Source organism: Alexandromys fortis, unplaced genomic scaffold (assembly GCF_014885135.2).
Source record: "Alexandromys fortis isolate MF-2015 unplaced genomic scaffold, M_Fortis_MF-2015_v1.1 scaffold_66, whole genome shotgun sequence".
In the NCBI taxonomy this organism is placed as follows: Eukaryota; Metazoa; Chordata; class Mammalia; order Rodentia; family Cricetidae; genus Alexandromys; species Alexandromys fortis.
In genome coordinates, this window is record NW_026067950.1 from 4,715,332 (window position 1) to 4,736,184 (window position 20,853).

Sequence of the window (20,853 nt, forward strand, 5' to 3'; positions counted from 1 at the left end):
CCTCCTGGAGTCTTGCAGGGGGCATAGATTGCTAAGCCTCATGGCTCTGGGTTTAAAACTTGCTTTGGTAGCTGGCTTGTTGATCATGGCAGGAAACCTCAAGGGTAGCTATCTCATTAGGAAGATCGGCTTTCTAGTACTGTCTAAGCTTGTGTTAGAATGAAGCATGAGAACCAAGCAAAAGCCAGCCTCGCCACTCTTTACTGTGACCCAGTGTGTGCTTGATCTCATGGGAGGTGGGATGCAAGGGATGTCCTTAACCCTCGAGCACAGGAAGCCACTGAGACTGCGATTGCATCCCGGTGCCAGAACCATGCTTGCCCGGTGACTTTTAAGTCCCCCTGAACGAATCTGTAAAGGAGAGAGTCCTGAGGTTACAAGCCCCAGCTATGCCTGTCCCATTTCTGAGGATGTCCCCACCCTGACCACCACCATCGGGATAAACTTGGAAAACAAAAATCCTCCTGCGACGGTCATGCCATACCGAAAATAACCACTAGAGGGCAGCAGACTACAAGTCTCCTTGGGAGGCCTTCAGATAAAGTTCCTTGCATGGACTCCTTTAGCCAAAAGCCTTCCTCCTCACCCCCTACCTCCTCACCCCCCACCTCCCACCTCCCAGGACACGGTGGGAAGGTGTATCGTCTTTCATCACAACACTCAGGAGGCGGAGGCAGGGAGATCTCTGTGAGTTCGAGGCCAGCCTGATCTACAAAGTGAGTTCCAGGACATTCTAGGACATCCAGGACTGTTACACAGAGAAATACTGTCTTGAAAAATCAAAATGAGAAGATTCGGCGGCAGCTCTGTCCCCACACAAACCACGTGAACTAGGACATCACATAAACAATCTCAGACTTGCCAAGCACAGCATGCATGGCTTGAGCTCCTCCTTCAGCCTCTGCAGGAACCCCTGGGCAGATTTCGGTCAGCATTCCCTAGTTTTCAGCTCTCCACTCCGCTAACCTGTGAGGCCGTCACCTCCATAGCCATCGGAGATGATTGTCGGGAAAGCCCCTGTGCTGCTAGCTTCAAGTCAACTTGAGCCAAGCTACAGTCGTCTGAGAGGAGGGAGCCTCAACTGAGAAGCGGATTCTGTGGGACCGGGCAGTAGGTGAGCCTGTAGGATGGTGGGAGAGCCCAGCCCATGATGGTGGCGTCACCCTTGGACAGGTAGTTCTGGGTGTGAGAAAGCAGGCTGAGGGGGCCATGAGGAGCAAGCCAGCATGCAGCACTCTCCCAGGGCCTCTGCGTCAGCTTCTGACTCCAGGTTCCTTCCTAGTTACTGTCCTGACGTCCCTCAAAGGATGATGACTTGGGATTTGTAAGTCAAGTCAACCCCTTGCTTCCCAGGCTGCTCTCTGTCATGGTGTTCCATCACAGCGATAGAAACCCCAGCAAAGACACCCTCTAGGCCAGTTCCTAGTGTGAGGCAGCGGTTTCCTGAATTAGATAAATGGATGCAGATAACAGAACCATTAGGAGAGCATGACTATTATTTTAGATATCATGCTGTTTTTAAGTAAGAGATGATAATATGATTGCGGTAAAATTTTCAAATAGAGTCCAGTTTTTATGTTGACCCCAGTTACACATCCTGGTCACATTTATTTTTAGAAAGACAATACAGGGTACCTCGCTGTACACTCTCCCCGTGAGGAAATACTTGCCAAATGACTGGGCAAACGTCCCGCAAGCATTTCTCAAGTCAGCTGAGTCTCGAGATTAATGTTTCAGGACTGCCCCCTTGCTCTGAACCGGGCCGTGCCCTTCGGTGTTGACACCGAGCAAGGGTGATCAAAGCAGGTGGCCTCCAAGGTCCAGGTCCCCTCTACCCATCCATAACTCCAGCACTTTGTGCTTCCCTCTTACGTATCAAATCCTCATGAGGGAAATGGTTTCCCTGCCTGCTGTATAACTGATCCTTAGCAAAGGGAAGCTCTTGTTAAACAGAGAAGCTGATGCTGGAGTCCATATTGCAAGGCAGCTATGTATGTACACTGCTCTGAATTAGCAGAAACGGGTTAATCAGTAGTTGGCTGTCACGCCGGCTGCAGTTGGTCATAACCTTGCCAGGGCACATCAGCACCGCTTCCAAGGTTGGCTGAAGTTCCTGTGGGTCATGTGACTCTGGACTTTGGGTGTGTTTCTATTTTTAACTCACAGAATGGCTTTGGGTGGTGAGAGTGGGGTCAATGCCAACGCGGGGGGTGGACAAAAGAAAATGAATCTTAAAAAGCTGTAAAGAAATCAGGTTTTTTTTTTTCTTAGTAATCATCTTTTTTTGCTTGGTTTCCCCCTGATATATTTTCAAGTGTTCTTGGAACCACAATATCTTTGTCAGAAAGAGAGGCTGTTCTTTCATTTAGACAGCAAAGTTTCCAGAGCAAGAAAGGGATAAAAATATCACATCAGAGAACACACCCTCTCCGTCTTCTACCACAATGTCTCATAGATGCCGTTCCCCACTGTGAGAAAGAAGCAGGGTTCTGTGTAGAAACATTTGTCTAATACAAGGGATGAGACAGGGCCACCTTGTCACGTGATCCAGCTGTTGCTGTAAAGAGCCCTGATGGAAAATGGCTCAGGGGAGGAAAAGAGGGAGGAAGGGATTACCGCTTCCCAGCTCCAGTCCAGCACTGAGGGTGCCAAGGCTGCTAGTCACATAAAGAACATAAACAGATGGCTCCTTTGTTACACACACACACATACACACACACATACACACACATGCGTGCACACACACATACACACACATACATACATACACACACATACACACACACATACACACACACACACACACACGGTAGGTTGCCTACCCTCAGCCTCCTTTCTTCACTTTTAAACAGTTCAGGGTCCAGTCCATGAAAGGGTACATCCCATAGTAGGTTGAATCAATTAACAATGAAAACAACTTCCAGAGATATGCCCAGCTGTAGAGAACTCCTCGGCTGGGACTCTCTTCACAGGCAACTCTAGGTTGTGGAAGCCAACACCTGAAGCTCACCAGGACACCCACTTACCAAAGAGAGGAACACAAACAAGTTGTCCCTGCAGAGAGAACTGAAATGTATTGAAAATACTAAACCATTGTCTCTATTACAAAAGAACATGCTCATGATAATAGCACTCTGGAAGCTGAGGCAGGGGGATTATGGGTTTCAGTCCAGGTTAGGCTATCCTATGAGTTTCAGACTTACAGGATACAGAGAGTCTTTGTCTCAAGAATAAAAGAAAACAAGAATAAAACACCCCTAAACAAAGTCTCTGAGTTCCTACATTTACCCCCAACAATTAACTCCCCCACGTGAGCTCACATGTGTGCCCACACATGCATACACATGTACACACACGTGCACACACAAACATGCACACACAAACATGCACACACACTTTTTAAAATGTGTATATATGTATATGGTATGTATTGCGTGACTGTTGGAACACACATGTGTGGATGGGAGTGTGCATACATGTATTTGTATTGCGTGACTGTTGGAACACACATGTGTGGGTGGGAGTGTGCATACGTGTATTTGTATGCATGTGCATGAGGAGGCTGGGTTGGCATTGGATGCTGTCCTTGATTGCTCTTCTCTTGATTGCTCTCTGTTTACTAAGTCAGGATGTCTTGCTGAATGTAGAGTTCACTGATTCTGGCTAGTGTAGCTGGCCAGCATAGCCTGGGTGATGTCCTGCCTCTGCTTGCAGGCCCTGGGATGACAGACAGGCTGTCATGCTCACAGGGCTTTACAAAAGCACTGTTTTACAACTTCTAATGAAATAATGGATTGAGACAAATGGGTTTTAGTGACTGCAAAGGACTGAACACTGACAGAATTTTATAGTGATCCAAGCTGGGACATCTCAACCACCAATGTCTTTTAATGACAAAAGAAACAGTAATCAGGTCTCATGAACCTCCTGCTGGGATGAACTAGGAAGTACAGGCCACCCACAAACACTCCTGAGGGAAAAGAGAAGCAAGCTGACATTTGGTCAAACGAGAGTCTGTATTTACCTCGTACTGGGCCTGCTTTGTCTCAGTTTGAGTGGCCATTGGGCTGTCCTGACGTTTATTTGCACATTTTGACAGTTGGTGCCTACCACACTCAAGGCCCTTTCTACACTTCAGTCCCTCTTTCAAATCATAAGAGACAAGAAATGCTTTTCAGTCCTTCTGACCCCTCTGCTTCTATCCTGACTTTAAATTTGAATCTTAAAAACAACAATAATCCAGGAGGAGTAACATTCTCTTCATTGATCAACACCCAGGAACAAGAACAATCTTCCTGCATACAGAAGATGCTTAAAGGACATTTGTTATGAATTGGACGGAAGTTTGGATGCTCGTGTACATGACGTTCCTGAGGTTCCCTAGAGGACACGGAGCAGGGCACAGGAGTGGGCGGGAGTGGGCGGGAGTGGGCGGGAGTGGAAGGAAAGGAGTTGGGGATTTGTGGGAATAAAGAACCCAAGGCAGCAGGACCCCCACAGTGAGTTGAGGGAAGAAACAAGGGGAGGTAACCTACTCGGAGAGGCAAGAGCAAGTGCAGTTTTATATTTAAAGGGAGCAAAATTAAACGTTAACTCTCAAGGGGAGGTGAGATGGCTCCGTGGGTAAAGGTGCTTACCACACAAGCTAGGTGACTTGAGACTGAGGGGAGAGAACCACCACACAGATGTGGCCTCTGACCCCCACACACGTGTCCTGGCACATGCATCTACACACATATCACCCACACACAATAAGAACCTTTACATTTTAATTATTTAGTTTTTCTATGTTTGTGAACATTTGCCTACATGTACTTAAGGGTGCCACATGTGTGCAGTCCCTACGGAGGCCAGAAGAAAAAGGCGTGAGGTTCCCTAGAATCGGAGTTAACAGACGCACTTGTGAGTCACCGTATGGTATTGGGAACAGAACTTGGGTCCTTGGAAAGAGCAGCCTTTGCTCTTAACCACTGAGCTATGTCTCCATGCCCACATAATTTACTTTAAATAAAAAAGTAACCCCCAATGATCCCAGCTTCATTGCTTTTCTTCTCCCAGTAAATAAAAGCCTCCCCCACCTTGTTTTTTCCCATCCCCGTTTGGTCCGATGCAGCCTTTCCATTGGGCCGTGTGGTATCTGTTTTTATGATCACGGCAGAGACTTCCTGCCAAGTCATCTTGAAATCAAACTTTGCTTGCACGGCGTGTTGTTTAGTAATTAAATTAAAATCCCAGGAAGCTTTGGATTAGAGGAGAGAGGAATCTTCCTTCAAGCAAATCCAGGTTAGTAAGACGCTGTGACCTGTCTGGGCTGGAACTCCCTCATCCAAAACATCCAGAGCACTGGCTGGATTAATTTGCAACACTCTAGGAGATTTTGGGTCCAATTTGCTAGAGATTTTCTGTCTGCTTCCATTTCTCTTTTCAATTCAAGTCAATATGCATTTATTCAACTCCTTTATTGAAAATGATATGAAAAGTGTTACTAAGTCCAAAGAATAAAGAAAATGGCAGATAAAATGCAAGAAGAGGGAGCAGGGTAATGAGTGGATAAATATGTTCACTCATGAATAAAATATATATTCATGAATAAATAAATTCATCCATCCAACAAATGAGCGCACAGAGCCCTTATTTTACTCGCCACTGGGTGATTATGCAATATAGAGGCAAACAGAAGTAAGTGTTTCTGTTTGGGGAGAATTTTGAATTTAATTTACTTTTATATAAAATACCAATTTAATACTTTAAATTCAATTTATATTACCAAAAACTTCTGAAAGAAATAAAACCAGAACAGTTTCTTTGTACTTTAAGAAGGCATGGACTAGGGTTGCTGAGGTGATTCAGCAGGAAAACATCCTGGCCCCGAGCCTGATGACCTGGGTTCGATCCCAGAGGTGCTCACAGTGTAAGGAAAGAACTGGTTCCCCCAACTTGACCTCTGACCTCCAAACACATAGCATGTGGGCAAGCACATGCATGTGCACACACACACGCACACACATAGTAAATATATGCAATTAAACCTATGTATTAGTTTCCTTGAGACACTGTCTCTCTCTATGTGGTCCTGGCTGACCTGGAACCTGCTTTGTAGCAGGACTGGCCTTGAACCTACAGAGATCTGCCTGCCTCTGCCTCCCAGTTTCTGGGGTTGCAGCCATAAGCCACCATGCCCAGCTAAAATATTTTTAAAAGGCAGATATGACAATTTTCTTTTGCAAATGCTAATGAAATCACGCTGCGGTACTGAGAAGGGGTTGAAAATGTGGCCTGAGGTAGTCCTGTGGCCGAAACAGTCAGACTACAGAAAAATGATTTTTAAATTAAATTTTCTGTTAGGGGTTATTGAAACAAACTCCCCTGAAATATATAGGGTGTGCTCTTCTGTGTGAACAATGTATCAGCTGTGCTCTTCTCCCTGAACAATGAATGTATCAGGTGTGCTGCTCTCCCTGAACAATGTATCAGCTGTGCTTTCTCTTTGAGCATTCTATGAACTTTTGTAGTTTCAGAGAGATTAGTTACCAACAGTAGTTGATGAGAAAAACCAAGACAAGCATTCATAGATAAAAACAAAACAAAAGAAACAACACACATTGAGTATCCAAACTCTAGCTTTGGCTCTTTGGTGGTCAAAGTTAAGTTTTTTGAGACTCAGTAAAATTAGCCAGACCCAGTTAGCCCACACCTTTAATCCCAACACTCAGGAGGCAGAGGCAGAGGCAGAGGCAGAGGCAGAGGCAGAGGCAGAGGCAGAGGCAGAGGCAGAGGCAGAGGCAGAGGCAGAGGCAGAGGCAGAGGCAGAGGCAGAGGCAGAGGCAGAGGCAGAGGCAGAGGCAGAGGCAGAGGCAGAGGCAGGTGGATCTCTGAGTTAATGGCCTGCCTAGTCGACAGAAGGAGTAAGTTCCAGGAGAGACAGGGCTACAAGGAGTAACCCTGTCTCAAAAGAAAGAGACAAATGAAAAAGACTAAGTGAAATCAAGTATGGCAGTGGACAGGGTGCCATCACGGAGTGTCCCTAACAGGGATAAAGGAAGCTGAAGAACGCCTCTGTAGACAGGCTGCTGACTGCTCTCGGCAGTGTGCAAGGCTGTTCCGGACAGCCATTACTCACCATTACTGGTCTCACTAGAGCCAAGTTCTACTAGGCAGGAACTTTGACCCATTTTCTGTTTTCTGCCCCATGCCCAGAGTACTAAGTACCACACAGAAGGGTCTCAGTGTCTGCCTTCTGCATAGTTGAGCAGATGAGTGATCTTTATCACGCTGCCTCTCCTGCTCAGGATCATTGAAAGGGAACTAGGTTGCTTCATCAGTGTTGGCTGTAACCCCTGATCCACCCACCCACCCACCCAGCCAGCATCTTTCACTGTTTGCCAGTTACTCCTATTCACTAAGTATCTAAAGAGAAAAGAGTAAGGCAGGAATTGCCAAGGAGCTCACGATCCCAGTCCTTAGAGGGGATTCTGAGGAAAGATAGGGAGAAGGGAACAGAATCATCTCAAATACAGATTGTAAAACCAGCAGGTTTTTGAATAGGCAAGAGTGGTAGAAAGGAAGAATGAGGAAATTATTTCTTGACCATTGTAAAAAGGTCAGGCTGTTCTAGTTAGACTCCTTAGCAGAGGGAACTGAATCACACGCACAAGACTGAGTCCTAAGCTGTTAGAAGCCGATACGCGAGACAGGAAATGAAGTCTATGCGCAGCAGACTGTGTGTGCGTGAGTGTGCGTCTAGTGGCAAAGTGCAGGGCTCCGGGAAGGGCACACGAAAGAGGAAGTGAGTTCGCTCTTGCTCAGCCCCTTCCTTCCACGTTGCTGTATGTGAAGTGTGTGAAATTCTCTGGGGCAAAAGAAACATGATTAGAAGTCGGATTCTGTCCTCCTAGACCTGGGGTCTATCAGAGGACACACGGTGTGTACATCCACAGCTGTGGTGTGCGAGGGAGACCAGCTTGCCCCAGCTCTCCCCAGCTAAGGCAGGAGACAAAAGAGAGAAAGTGGCAGGGGCGGGGCGGGGGGGGGGGGGGAGGGGGAAGGGATGGAGAGGCAATCAGAGGCCAGCGGGGTAGAATAAGACTTTTGAGGGGACCGTGTGGTGAATCACCAGCATGGGGAGCTTGCACACAGCGATGTTGCCGGGAGAGGTATGTCAGGGGCTGCGCGGATGCAGTATGTGCATACGGTTTATCACATGTGTTAGAGGAGTGGCCGGTGAGTTTGGAGGGCTGGTGATGCCGTTGCTGAAACCAAAGCCAAACTATAGCCCAGCTGAGAAGAAAGCCTGTCTTCCTCCAGGGAGATGGGGAGCAGTGGGGAGTTAATGAAGAGGAATCGCCAGGGAAGCACAGGGATGGCAGGACACCTAGGAAAGCCTACAGTGTCACCCTAGACCCCACCAGAACTTTGACACAAATGGAAAACTGGTCGCATTGCCTCGGGAGACTACTTCGGTCAAGGACACACTTTTGCACATGGGAAAAGGAGAAGTGACACACAAGGCAGAGAGATTAAAAGGTCAAAAAGGCCTTGCAGATTAGGAATCAACATTTGTAAGCAGGTGGGGAGGATCTAGGAACTGAAGCTAATAATGAAGGCTATTTACAGGTCTTCAGAGCTGAAGGCTAATGGTGAGTCTGTGTAATTACGGAAGGAAGAGAGTAGCTAAGGAAATCCTGGCAGGAAGCAATCCCAGAGAGGAAGCAGTTTATTGTTGGAAGATTATTTCCCCTTCCCATCTCACCCACTGGAGTTGGAAAGCAAGACAAGAAAGCACCCCATTTCCCGGCCAGTCATGCTCAGCCACATGCTGTGACAGAGATAACCTCGCGGGTCCTATCTGTCCCGGGAGGCCCACAGCTGGTAATTCGGTCTGCGGGAAGTGAATGGCGCCATGTGTTTACCTTGCACTTTGCAGCCGCTCTTAGCTTTCGGAAACTGGAGCCCTCATAAAAACGACCACGTGACCTGGCCACTCTGAAGTCCTGCAGATGGGGAGCCGGGGAGCCCGGTTTCTGCTGATGGCGGTCACGCATGGCTGCGTGATTTATGGACAAGGGCAACCACCACATCCATATCTGAGAGTCATTAATTCCCAGGAGACGGACTTAGTCCAGAGTCCCTCGGGAGAGAGAAAGGGCTCAGACTCGTTCCGCCGAGGTAATCAGAGTTAGTTTGGCCAGCCACCGTCTGTGGCTTTAGAGTCACGGACAGATTTTTCAGCGGGTTGTTTTCTGCTACTCAGAAGGAACAGTGTGGATGGGTCTGAGATTTTCAGACTATTAACGTTTGAATGAAAAGTTCTATAAAATGAAGGCCTAAAAGGAAACTAGGGGGTCACAGATATTATAGGGTACACTTCAGACATTGCTGCAAATCCCGGACATGTTCTACAATAGGTGATCACAGAAATGGGATCTGAGCCCAGAAACAAAGGTCCCACTGATGCATGCGTCGCAGGACACCTCCTCTAAGTGGACCTGAGTACTTCCTGTCTGCCGTGCCAGGCTTTTGCACCGGAAGTTGGATGTGGAACTGTATCTCTCTGGAGAGATTCCATAATTCTCCTGTAAGAACTATGGTTTGGATAAGGTTTGAGGGTGTCCCCAAAGATGCTTTGGTCCCCATGGGGTGGTGCTGGCACCTTTAAGGGTGTACATATGAAAGGTTGTTAGGTCATTGGAGGGTCCATCTGTGGTAACGTTGGTCTGGCATAGTGGATGGGGCCTCAAAAGAGGAAGCTGCTTGTTATAAAAAAAGAGTCAAGTCAGGCCCCTACAGCTTCCATTTCTGGGTTTCCACAGATTACCAGGTAGCTTTCACGGGAGGCTGAATGTGCAGGCTGCCTAGCTGAGTGTACCGGCTCACCACTGTAATCTCTGTGCCCCAGAGTCTGAGCAGGAGGACTTCTGCAAGTTTAAGGACAGAATAGGCAACACATCGAAGAAGAAGAAGAAAAAAAACAAATCTATTTTACCTTGGGTTTTAGCCTCTCAAAGTGTGAGGTGAGTGAATTTCCTTTCTTTGTATTGTGGTATACATGTTACAGCTGTCCTGTCTTCTGTTACAGCAATACAAAATCCAATAAAACAGACAGTATTTGTTGAAAAAGAAATCTCGCTGACCCATGATCCAGGTCCTGCATTCATCCGCTCAGCTTCACGAATGATTACTCATTAATTGGACACATATAGATCATGGGTTTGATCTCCCTGGGGTGCACGTGAGTGTAATTCTAGCATTTGTGCGCAGAGGCAGGAGGATTGCTGCAAATGTGAGGGCATTCCAGGCTCCACAGTGAGTAGGAGACATTCCAGGTCTCTAGAGATTGTCCCTGTCTGAAAAACAAAAAACATAGATTTTGTATCGAATGGTCCAGGCAAGGGCCAGGCAGAAATTGTTAAATCCCTGTCCTTGTGGAGCTACGATCCAGTGCCAAGAGACAGAAAGTATGCAAGTAGCCCTAATAGAAGCGAAATTAGTAAAATCACAAAGCTGGTACCAAGCAATATGGGGGTGGGGTCCCGGAGGAAGATGTTAAAAGGCCGGGCATGGGAGGTGGCATGGGGTAAAGACTGAGGCAGGAGAGATAGAGGGCAACGAAGCAGGGCTGAGCAGGATGGCCTGATCTCTTGTTGAGAGGAAGTCACTGCGAGGGAGCCCTGATGGGCCGATGCTGGAAGGATGGGGGGCTGGAGCTCAGCCATGACCACAATCCACTGCACCTTTGTCATGAGATTGTGTCTCTTCTCTAAACTCAAGGTACTGCGCCCATGAAACAAACATAATTGTAGCATCCAACATATTTTTTAATTAACTTTAATTTACTCGCGTTGGTGTTTTGCCATGGGTGTCGGGTCCCCTGGAACTGGAGTTACGGATACTTGTGAGCTGCCAGATACTTGGGTGCTGGGAATTGAAGCCAGGTCCTCTGGAAGAACGGCAGTGCTCTTAACCACTGAGCCTTCTCTCCAGCCCCAGAAACTGTCACAAAAAGCCCGTATGAGGACCAGGGAGAGGATCTGTGCAGGGCTGCACCATGCATGTGGCTGCTCTCAGCAGCAGCAGAAGGACAGAGCTGCACCATGCATGTGGCTGCTCTCCGCAGCAGGAGAAGGAAGCCTGGAGTTGAACTAGCAAGCTCTGGCTTTGGAAGTTACCCCTGGCTGTGCCATAGAGCCTTCTCAGAAGGAGTAGGAAAATAGAATGTTCTTTTCCCCTAACATTTCATGCAAATCTAGGGCAGCAGAGAGAGCCCAGAGGCTGAGCCTGGGTGAGCAGTCACCTGTGCCTGAGACTCGGAGGATCTTCCGGGGCAATGGAAGGGGCTACCAGGCTCGTTCTGTGGCATGGTCAGATATGAGCCTAGAAAGGAAGGAGGCATGGTGAGAATCCCGGTGTGTATATCCAGAGGGGTTGAGAAGTAGGGGCGCCGGGGAGGGCTGTGAAGAGGATACACAGCAGAGAGGCCAGGATACAGAGAGCAGTACGGTGGAGCCGTCAGCAGGATGGGCAAGACAGTGAGGAAAGATATGGACACCATGCTTCTGGCTTGGGAGGTCAGGGTGCAGAGGGGGGTTTGCAGGGACAATCCCACAGAGGAATATGTAGAAGGCCTTCCACAATCCTAAGATGAGAGATTTGCTAATACGGAGAAGAATGGGCCACGTGTGGAAGGTAGCCTGCAAGGCTACTGTGAATTGGAGCAAACGGTAACCAAGGTAACCAACTGTTACTCGCCCAGTCCCTCTGGGAAGCAATGGGGACAGGGCCACACAGCTAGTAACTAGACCAGGAAGCAAAGGAGAGAGGGAGGGGTATGCCAGATGCTGAGGATTCTGGGTGACCTGGAGGCAGGTAAAATCATTTCAGGAATGCCCTTGTGTGTCCTAGTAGGACAAGGCGATAGTGGGCTGGATGCTCACATTGGCAAAGCGGGAAGCTGAGTTTTCCATTCTGATCCTCGTTCTGTGTAGATTACTGACTAGGGTGAGCGGCAAGCTCCAGTGTTAGCTGTGATTACTAATTCTATCTTTCCATCTGAGAATAATTATATAACATGCATGAGGCGCTACATGATAAGCGGTGGGGGTGGGTGGGGCTTCATGGTAAGAAAATGCACGAGATGCGCATGCGCCACGTGGAAGGCTCTAGCGAATTCGTATTTGCTCGTAATTCTAAGTGGAATTGGAGGGAAAGCTGGAGAGATCATCGCCCACCTCTCCCTGTAGGCGCTTCTGAAGGCACAGGAAGCAGAGGTGCCCTTAGAGCAATAAAGGACAGGCTGCTACACCGCCTCTAAGAACTCCTGAGCCACCTACGCAGGTCAGTATCGGCATTGCCCCATACCTGGGAAGATCACTTCAGCGGGCACCTTGCTAGTGCTGTTGCCCCTGGCACCCAGGATTAAGCTGGGTACTAGGAGTTACTACAGGCTCCTGAGTACCTTTAAAATGAAAAGAATGGATCCCTTATGTGACTAGTGCGTATGCGCAGGCATGCCCCCGCGCCCACGCCCACCTTCCCATCCCTCTTCCACAGCACCATCGAGAAAAATGTCCTTTGTAGTGTGGGAGAGAACAGAGCAGGCTGAAGAAATGTGGCTACCAGGCCGGTTGGTTAATCAGACAGCTCAGGGCAGGCGCTGGGTCAGGAGGCGGCCACCGGGCCAGCTGGTATCAGGGAATTTGACAGTTATGTGATCAATCTCCTGCCTGGAACCCAAAGAGACAGCATAGAAGTCTGACGCCGGGTTCAGACGGGAAAATGGGCATCAGCTGATCTCCAGGTTCTTAACCTCAGCGCTGACTCAGTTCTGTGGCGGGCAGAAATCTCAAGACAGGAGCTGCATGGGGTTGCTGGGCTTGCAAAGGGAGCAGCTGGCAGGAGTCAACTAAGAAAATAGACCCCAGTGCCCCATCAGCTTCACCCGAACTACGGTTCATGTTCAGGAGAAAACCATTCTGCTTGCAGGATAGCCGGACTGGTTTTATTTGTGGTTTATGTTTGGTATGTACAAATAAATGTCAACCAATGGCCATTCATCTAAAAGCAGGGCTCAGCTGTTTGTACCCCCCCTATCCCATGGCTTAGCCCTGCACCTGGATTTGGGAACAGTCATTCTGTCTCCCGGCAAACGTGGCACATACTGTGGGTTTCTTAGGATCCTCAAAACTCCAACTTACACCCCGAGAACTGTTGTTTCTAACTTTGATCCGACATACGTTAACATCTGGCTTTAAACAGAGTAACATTAGCTCATCATATATATTATAATGTATGGTGCTTTGCTGGGCACCTGTCATCATTTCTTTGTGCAGCAACCCAGTCCACTTTGGGGCACCATGGTAGAAACTAATTCTCCAGGAAATCCTAAGTAACTTCGTTGTAACACCGACCCCCACATCCCATGTTTCTCCTTTTCACCCCTTACATTTTTTCATGTGTTTTCCTACATGTGAAACACCAAATGTCCCCATGAGGTTATCCCAAGGCCTAGCTCTTCTTCCTAGTTACATCCTCTGGATGAGTGAATATGGTTTGTGTTTATGTCTGTTAAAGCTCAGTATAGAATATGGGGGGCTACGTTGTGCTATTTTGTCTCTCTCCTCATATTGCTGATTCCCCAGCTCCTAACGGCAGCCTGAGGTTGCGTTCGTTTCTGTTGCTACTCCACTTCCCTCCCAGTTTGTATTAAACTTCTAAATGTACAGCTTTTTTTTTTTTACATAAAAAACTACATCTGCTCAAACTTTTCTGTCTCATTCCACGCAGCTGACTTTTCAAAACTAAGCATCCAGTTAGGGATGTCTTTTTGCAATGGGTGAGGTTAATACGGAGACTTGTGATTTGTCGAAGCCTGTTTAGGACGGCTCTATCTAGTCCTTCAAGACTGCAGGAACACTGTGGAAGATGGGGGGGGGGCAGAAGTTGTGTAAGAGCTCGGGCATTGGGAAGAGCACCGCGGGACGCTCCTGGATGGGACAAGACTGTTGTTACAATCATGGATATACAGCTGGGTAGGTACCCATACAAGACCTACAGAAGATAGGGCCAGCCGACATTCCACCGCCGATGGGGGAGGGGCTAGAGACACCTGATCCCTCCCTGGGCGGTTCATAGGTGCTGGCTAGGGGAGTCCTTTTCTTTGGTATAGCTATGCCCTAGTAAGTAAACTACACAAACAGCCCTAATTATACTCAGTAAGTCGTTCACACAAAACAGGATTCAAAGCAGAAGACGTTACAAAAGAGTCCAGGGTGGAGTGTCCCTGGATGAGATGTCCCTATTGTCCTGGGTATTTGGATGCTTGGTCCCATTTAGGAGAGGCTGAGGGGGTGTGGCCTGGTTGTAGGTCTGTCACTGAAGGCTTTGCCACTCATGCTATTCCTAGTTTTCTCTCTCTTGTGTGCCCTCAGCTTCCTGTTCCCGTGGCTTTGCCTGTGTTCTGCCAACGTGGACTCTTTGACCCCAATAAACTCTTCCTTTGTCAAGCAGCCTTGGTCACGATGTCTTGTGAGGGCAATGGAAAAGGAACTAAGAGGAGTGGCTGGGGTGGAGAGATTGATGGGGGAGTTAATATATAATAATACATTATATTATAATATATAATGCATATAATAATATAATATATTATAATATATAATACATATAATATATAATAAATAATATATAATAATACAGTCAAGATCCATTATGTACACATGTGCACATTGTCAAAGAATAGATTAAAGTATTTTAAAAAGAAGGGACTGGAGAACTTGAATCATGCTGCATGCTAATAAGTACTGTATGAGGCCAAGGGACAAAAGCTTAGGCTGGGGATGAGCTGTGTGCCCAGTTTTCTCTCTCTCACCAGCCACCAGGCTCCCTGCAGGAACTCTTACGCACCCCTTCATTTCCCAAAAGCCGCTAACACATCAGCTCTTCCTCCACATGTCTGCTTCGATTCCCACTGCCGTTTCTGTTCATGTTCTAATCGAAAACCCCGACAATCTTCCCACAGCCAAATCCCATCAGGAATTAAAGCTTACACTACTTTTGTAGCGTCTAACACCAAGTGAAGTCTAATCCCTTAGACTTTAAATGTCCCTGGCAGTGTCCTCTTTATTTCTGTCTACAGCCAGACTTCGGTCTTATTGATGTGTTCTGGCCATTCCCTGGGACATGTGGCTCTCCTGCCTTTGCATGGAGGTGCCAGACACTGCTCTGTGTGTCACCGCTGAAGCCGTGAACACACTCCCGTCTACAGGCCAGGCAGCCCGAGCTTTCAGCCTTCTGTCCCGAGTGGACAGAATTGTGGGGCTGGGTCGGCACTTTAGCCTGAGATGCCTCCTCTCTTGCCCTCCCAGGCATCTGCCATCTTTCCAGATGATGCCAGCATCCATTCTTCCAGGAATTCTGTGCCCCTTGCCCTGTAGTTACCCTGGTAGCTGCAGCGATTCTAGGCAGAGATATTTGCTGACTCTCTGCCTCGGTCTAAGCTACAGAGTCTCAGAAAGGCCCATGTCCTGCCCTCCGGTGAAACACAGAGTAGATAGTCTATGACAGGAATCTAGTAATGGCTTTGATGACAGGACACATTAATGAATCAAGAAATTAAATCCCGCAAGATCCTCCTGTGTCTGTAACATGGCAACATAGCCACTTGCCAATTGTCAGCCTTTGATAATCAAATTTGCCTATAATACAAGAACCTCACAAAGGCTTAATTGTAGACCAGCTGGCTAATTCCCCCTAGGAGCGATGCAGTTTTCTGTGGTGAGCATTGCATTATCTCATTACGCAGAGGTGAGGGAAGTTTGGGAATGAATGAATGAATGCCTTCTCAGACAACGTCCTCTGAGGAAATGGGGGAGGTGGCTCAGGCAGTAGTGTGCTTGCTGTGTGGGTGTGAGGACCAGAGCTGGATTCCCAGTGGCACTTGCTGCTGACCTCTGGCCCTCACATACATCTGCATGCATGCACATCTGCATGCAAATGTGCACTTAACACGTGTGTGCATATACACACACACACACAGGCACATAGACACCAAATATTTTTAAAGCTATCTTTTGAGTGTCTTCCTCTTATGAGGAGATTTGGTCTCCGGTGGGTTAGGTGACAGAATTGTGCAGAGGGACACTCAGTAGAGGTGGCTGAGCAAACGCACAGGCAGTGAGCAACCCCAGGAAAGTTAAACGTGAGCTGTTCTGACACAAAATAACCCTGTCAGCAAAAAAGCTGCGGCAAGTTAGATGTGTGTTCTGCCTCAAGCTGGGATGCGACAGCCAAGCTCTGCCCAGCCGACACCAGGGCAGAGACCCAGGGTCCGGTGTTGACGCAGTATTGTCTGAGTTTCTCAGTCTCTGACCTGTGACCTCTGCTGACTAGCACACCCCTTCCCCAGAGCTGGCTGACTCTCAGACACTGCTAGCTAACTCTGCAGGCCTGCCTTTCAGACCAATCAGCCAAAAACCGCTCCCCAGCTGCTCCTTAACCAGTTCTCACACCCCAAGCTCCTAATTGCCAGGAACTAGACAGCCCTGGCCTGAGAGCTTGCTAAAAGTCATTTAAACTAGTCAGTACAGAACATGGCCAAGTCAGTGGCTCTGTCCAGCACAGTTTTTTCCTGAGGAGACACAGGTGCATGCTCTGTTCCCTTTTCCTGCCTGTTAGTTCATCTCATTCTTCCCCAGAGGGCCTTGCAGGTGTGCCTGTTCCTGCGTTCCTCAGGTCTGTGAGGAGGAAAGGCCTTTCCCCTACACATTACCGGCATTGGTGCATCGTGTGTCTCGCCATGGCTGATTTGAACAGTCCCAGGACATTTCAAGATACATATGTGACTATGTCACTTGATAGGAATCCTTGCCTCGGTCTTCCCCCAACAAGAGGTGCCGCAGGAACCAGAGGCCTGCTTCCATGTGGCTTTGAGGTCCAAACAGCAGCTACCAAAGCCTTGGTTGGAAGCACCTTCTTACAGTTGAGATGTGGGGTTTCAAAGAGTTAAAGAGGTGTTCGCAGTAATTGCCACTTCTTATGCAGGCCCTTCTTTGTTTAAAAAAAATATTTATTTATTATGTATACAATATTCTGTATGTGTTGTATGCCTACAGGCCAGAAGAGGGCACCAGACCCCATTACAAATGGTTGTGAGCCACCATGTGGTTGCTGGGAATTGAACTCAAGACCTTTGGAAGAGCAGCCAATGTTCTTAACCTCTGAGCCATCTCTCCAGCCCCAACGCCCTTCTTTTTGTCAGGCAGAATAACCCTGTATTTGGCCTCTTTTGTGTCCAGTAATCACCACATAACAAGAATACTGAAGTCTGGGAAGACGGCTCGGTGAGGAAAAGTGTTTATTGTGTAAGTGTGAAGACCTGAACTGAATCCCCAGGCTCTACATAGACAGGCATTGTGTTTGTGTCTGTCATCCCAACACTCCCTGGGGAGTTGTGTCCCCCAGCACTCCTACCAGGAGTTGTGAAACAGTGGCAGGAGCTCCCCAGAAGCTCAAGAGTCAGCTTACTTGGTGTGTGCCACAGAAAAAAAACACAAAAAGAGCTTCTCTCAAGGCAGGAGGTGAGGATTGACACCCCGGGCTATCCTTAGACCACCACATGCATGCCATATGTGTGTGCTTGCACTTGCAAGAATACATACACGTGCTTGAGTGCACACAAACACACACACACACACACACACACACGCACACGCACACAAACCAATGTTTGGGGAGACTAAGACATTCAGTAATTGTGAAGGCTTTCAGAATTCTAGATCCAAGCTTCTAAATGGGGTTTTCTAAAACTTCTAATGTGTAAGAAGTCCCTGGAAATCCTTTAGGTGGAAACCTAAGATTGTGTTTTCCTAGAAAGTTCTTAGGGGCCGTAGGTGCTGTCTGTCCATGGCCCACACTTGGATAAACCATGGTTCTTTGTAAATCCTATCATAAACCCACATGAAAACTATATGTTCTTCTGTTCTCTAAGCATTTCCCTGGGAACCCAGCTCTTTGCCAAGGCTTGGTGACATGAACAGAGATCCTGCTACATAGATTAAATGTTGGAAATCTTACTCAGTCCCGACTGGCCATCTCTTGCCATAAAACAAGACTCCCAGTAGCATGACTGGGTTGTGTCCAATTCAATTCTTGGCCAAGGGGACTCCATGGAAATCCCCAAGCAACCCAGGCTGTTGCTAAGTCAATATATTGCTCTCTGCAAACTGACAGTGGGGTCCCATTGCTAAGGACAGTACCTACACAAGCCATTGACCATGGAGAAGTCAACCAGTGCCTGCATGGAGACTTCATCCCTACACTCTAGTCTGTTTGGCGTGGGAAGGTACTCTGAAGGCTACCAAAAGAGACACATAAACACCAACACAGTCACAAAACCTTTGACCTATAGTCTGTCCTGTGTGCAAGATGTGCTGGGTGATGATGGCCCAGAACTTGTGGGCATAATCAACTGGTATCTGATTTGACTTAAGGCTCACTTCATGAGACAGAGCCCATACTTGACACTGCATAGGTGACCCAGAACCGGAGACTAGATAGCCAAGAGACCCAGGATAAAGTCAAACACTACTGATCTTTAAAGAAAAAAAAAGTATCAATAAAATGAGTCCTAATGATATTCTGCCATACTCGTAGATCAGTGCCTTATCCAGTCATCCTCAGCGAAGTTTCTTCTGGCAGCAGACAGAACAAATGCAGAGACCCACAGCCAGACACTACATGGAGAGAGAGTCCTTAGAACACCCATCCTGAATGGGATGTTTTCATCGAATCCCTTCCCTCAGAGCTCAGGGAGCCCCGTGGAAGAGGAGGCAATGAGAGTGTAAGAGCCAGAGGATGGAGGACGTCAGCAATTAAGTTTGTGAGGCTCCTGAATTGACTTTGGGGTGAGAGATGCCTTGAGGAGCCATTGGAGTCCAGTTCTCCCAAGAGTCCAGTTCTCCCAATTTATGGAAGAGATACAGTATAGATGAGTCTCAGAGTTGTTGCTGAAGCCTGAGTCTCACAGCTGATGAGTAAGGCCAACTCCAGGTTGGTTTGCTGATTTCGAGCCCAGTCCTGTTACTTGGGCAGCTCACTCATTCAGCGCTCTGCAGCCTTCACCCAGGGCCATGGCTTTCACCCTGAACTTCCTCTAGTCTCGTCCACTGCTACACCCACCCACTCATTCGCAAATACAACAGAATTCACTGCATACCAGAGCCTAGGGCAAATCTACACACACATAACCTGCCTGTCCAAGTGACCCCGGTTTGGCTTCAATTCCCCTCACAGCAATGTCATCCTCAGAAACAGTCATTCTTCAGTATCCGAGGAGACTGTGCCAGGATTCCCTGGGGACAGTAAAATCTGGGAATGCATACATCCCTTATATAAAAAGGCATAGCTTTTGTGTAGTTTAGCATATGGGCTAACTAACTGAGCTTACCCATGGCTTGTTATGAATTATATCCTGGCTTTATTGAAGTGTCTGTTTTACCTCTTGGCACCCACTAGGGACTAATGATACACAGACCTGCCTGACATGAAGCCCCTTAAAATAATATGCTTTAAGAACTTCTAGGTAAATTTTCCTTTCTTCCCTCCTTCCATTTTCCTTCCTTCCTTCCTTCCTTCCTTCCTTCCTTCCTTCCTTCCTTCCTTCCCTCCCTCCCCTAAGGCCAAGGTATGGTTTTGTCACCTGTGTAAAGTCTGAATCTTAACAAAACTCAGGCAGAGTTTCTAACCCAATGGGTGTGCACCGCAGGCATATTTGCAGAAGTTTTCAGCAAGGGAAGGCGGATGGAGAGTATTAAAAAGTTATAAGGCAAATGACAGTTATTTCCTCTGGAGGATTCTAAAGTGTGAAATACCTTTAAAACCAAAGAACCAACCAAAGAAAACTCTCCTCTTTAAGATGCAGAATTTGGAAGAGGAAGACGACACACATATGAAAACCAAACAGAAAGAACCAGAAGGGACATGCGTGGCATTTCCTTCCATTTATGGCACCGTTATTTCATCACAAAACATGGTTCTAGAAAAGAGAACATGAGAACCACTCTGACTTTTGAATGATTTCTTTCATTCAGTGTTATCCTGCAGGCAGGAGACTCAATGAAAGACAGAACTGCAAAGATTTCTCTCTGACTCCTCAAACATTCCAACACCAGGTCTTAAACCAACGCACTTTGTTCCCACCTATTTCATTGGAGTCTCTTCCTGACGTCAGCCAGGTCTACACGATCCAGAAGGTTATTCTTAATTTCCCTTTGTCCAAATCAGTCATTTAATTCTTTTAGCCAAGAGAGCTCCCATCCATCTTAGGCAAAATGCCACGCTCACACAGACCAAGCGGGCAGCTGTCAACAGCGTGCTGACCCAGCTAAGGAAGGTGAAGGCAGCACCCCGTTCCAGCCCCAAACACAGCTCTCCCGTTTACCTTCTACTTTGAAGATAGTGAAGTGTGGCCGGCAGTGGAAGGAGCCCAGGGCGTTCCCCGCACAGTTCATCCACAGACCCTGGTAAACCCAAGTGGCAGTTATTACGGAGGATGCACGGGTGGTCACCTTCCACTCATTGGACGTAGTGGCAGCCACGAGAGCGCCAAACCCTCCGACACCGCACACCAGAGCCGAGATCTGCGCCATGGACATGTCGCTCAGTCTTGCCTGCCGTCAGAGTCCACACCGAAGGCTTTGGTGGTCTAGGCATGCAGTCGCCAGACAGAACGTCCACAAAAGCTACAGTCAGCCCAGGCGGATAGCTGACAATACTTCATGCTCAGGCAGCTAGAAGGGCAGGAACTTAGGATAAAGGATGTCTCACTGACTCACTGGCGACACCTTAGAGACGCTCAAGAATAAC

At 47.8% G+C, this 20,853-nt stretch overlaps 1 protein-coding gene across 6 annotated transcripts in view; it reads right to left on the reverse strand.

Annotated features, from left to right (window-relative positions):
- The window catches only part of Cldn10 (claudin 10), a 70,117-nt gene extending 49,475 nt beyond the window's left edge, over nucleotides 1-20,642 (reverse strand). For 3 of the 6 annotated variants that reach the window (XM_050150427.1, XM_050150424.1, XM_050150423.1), the window contains exons 1-2: nucleotides 20,492-20,642; nucleotides 19,205-19,210 (exon numbers count right to left, since the gene is read on the reverse strand). In XM_050150427.1, coding sequence (XP_050006384.1) covers nucleotides 19,205-19,210; nucleotides 20,492-20,642 — 157 coding nt within the window. Of the gene's footprint in view, nucleotides 1-19,204; nucleotides 19,211-20,428 lie in introns of all 6 variants that reach the window. The other 3 variants (XM_050150425.1, XM_050150422.1, XM_050150421.1) reach the window with 1 other exon arrangement.
- Between the last annotated feature and the right edge of the window lie 211 nt (nucleotides 20,643-20,853).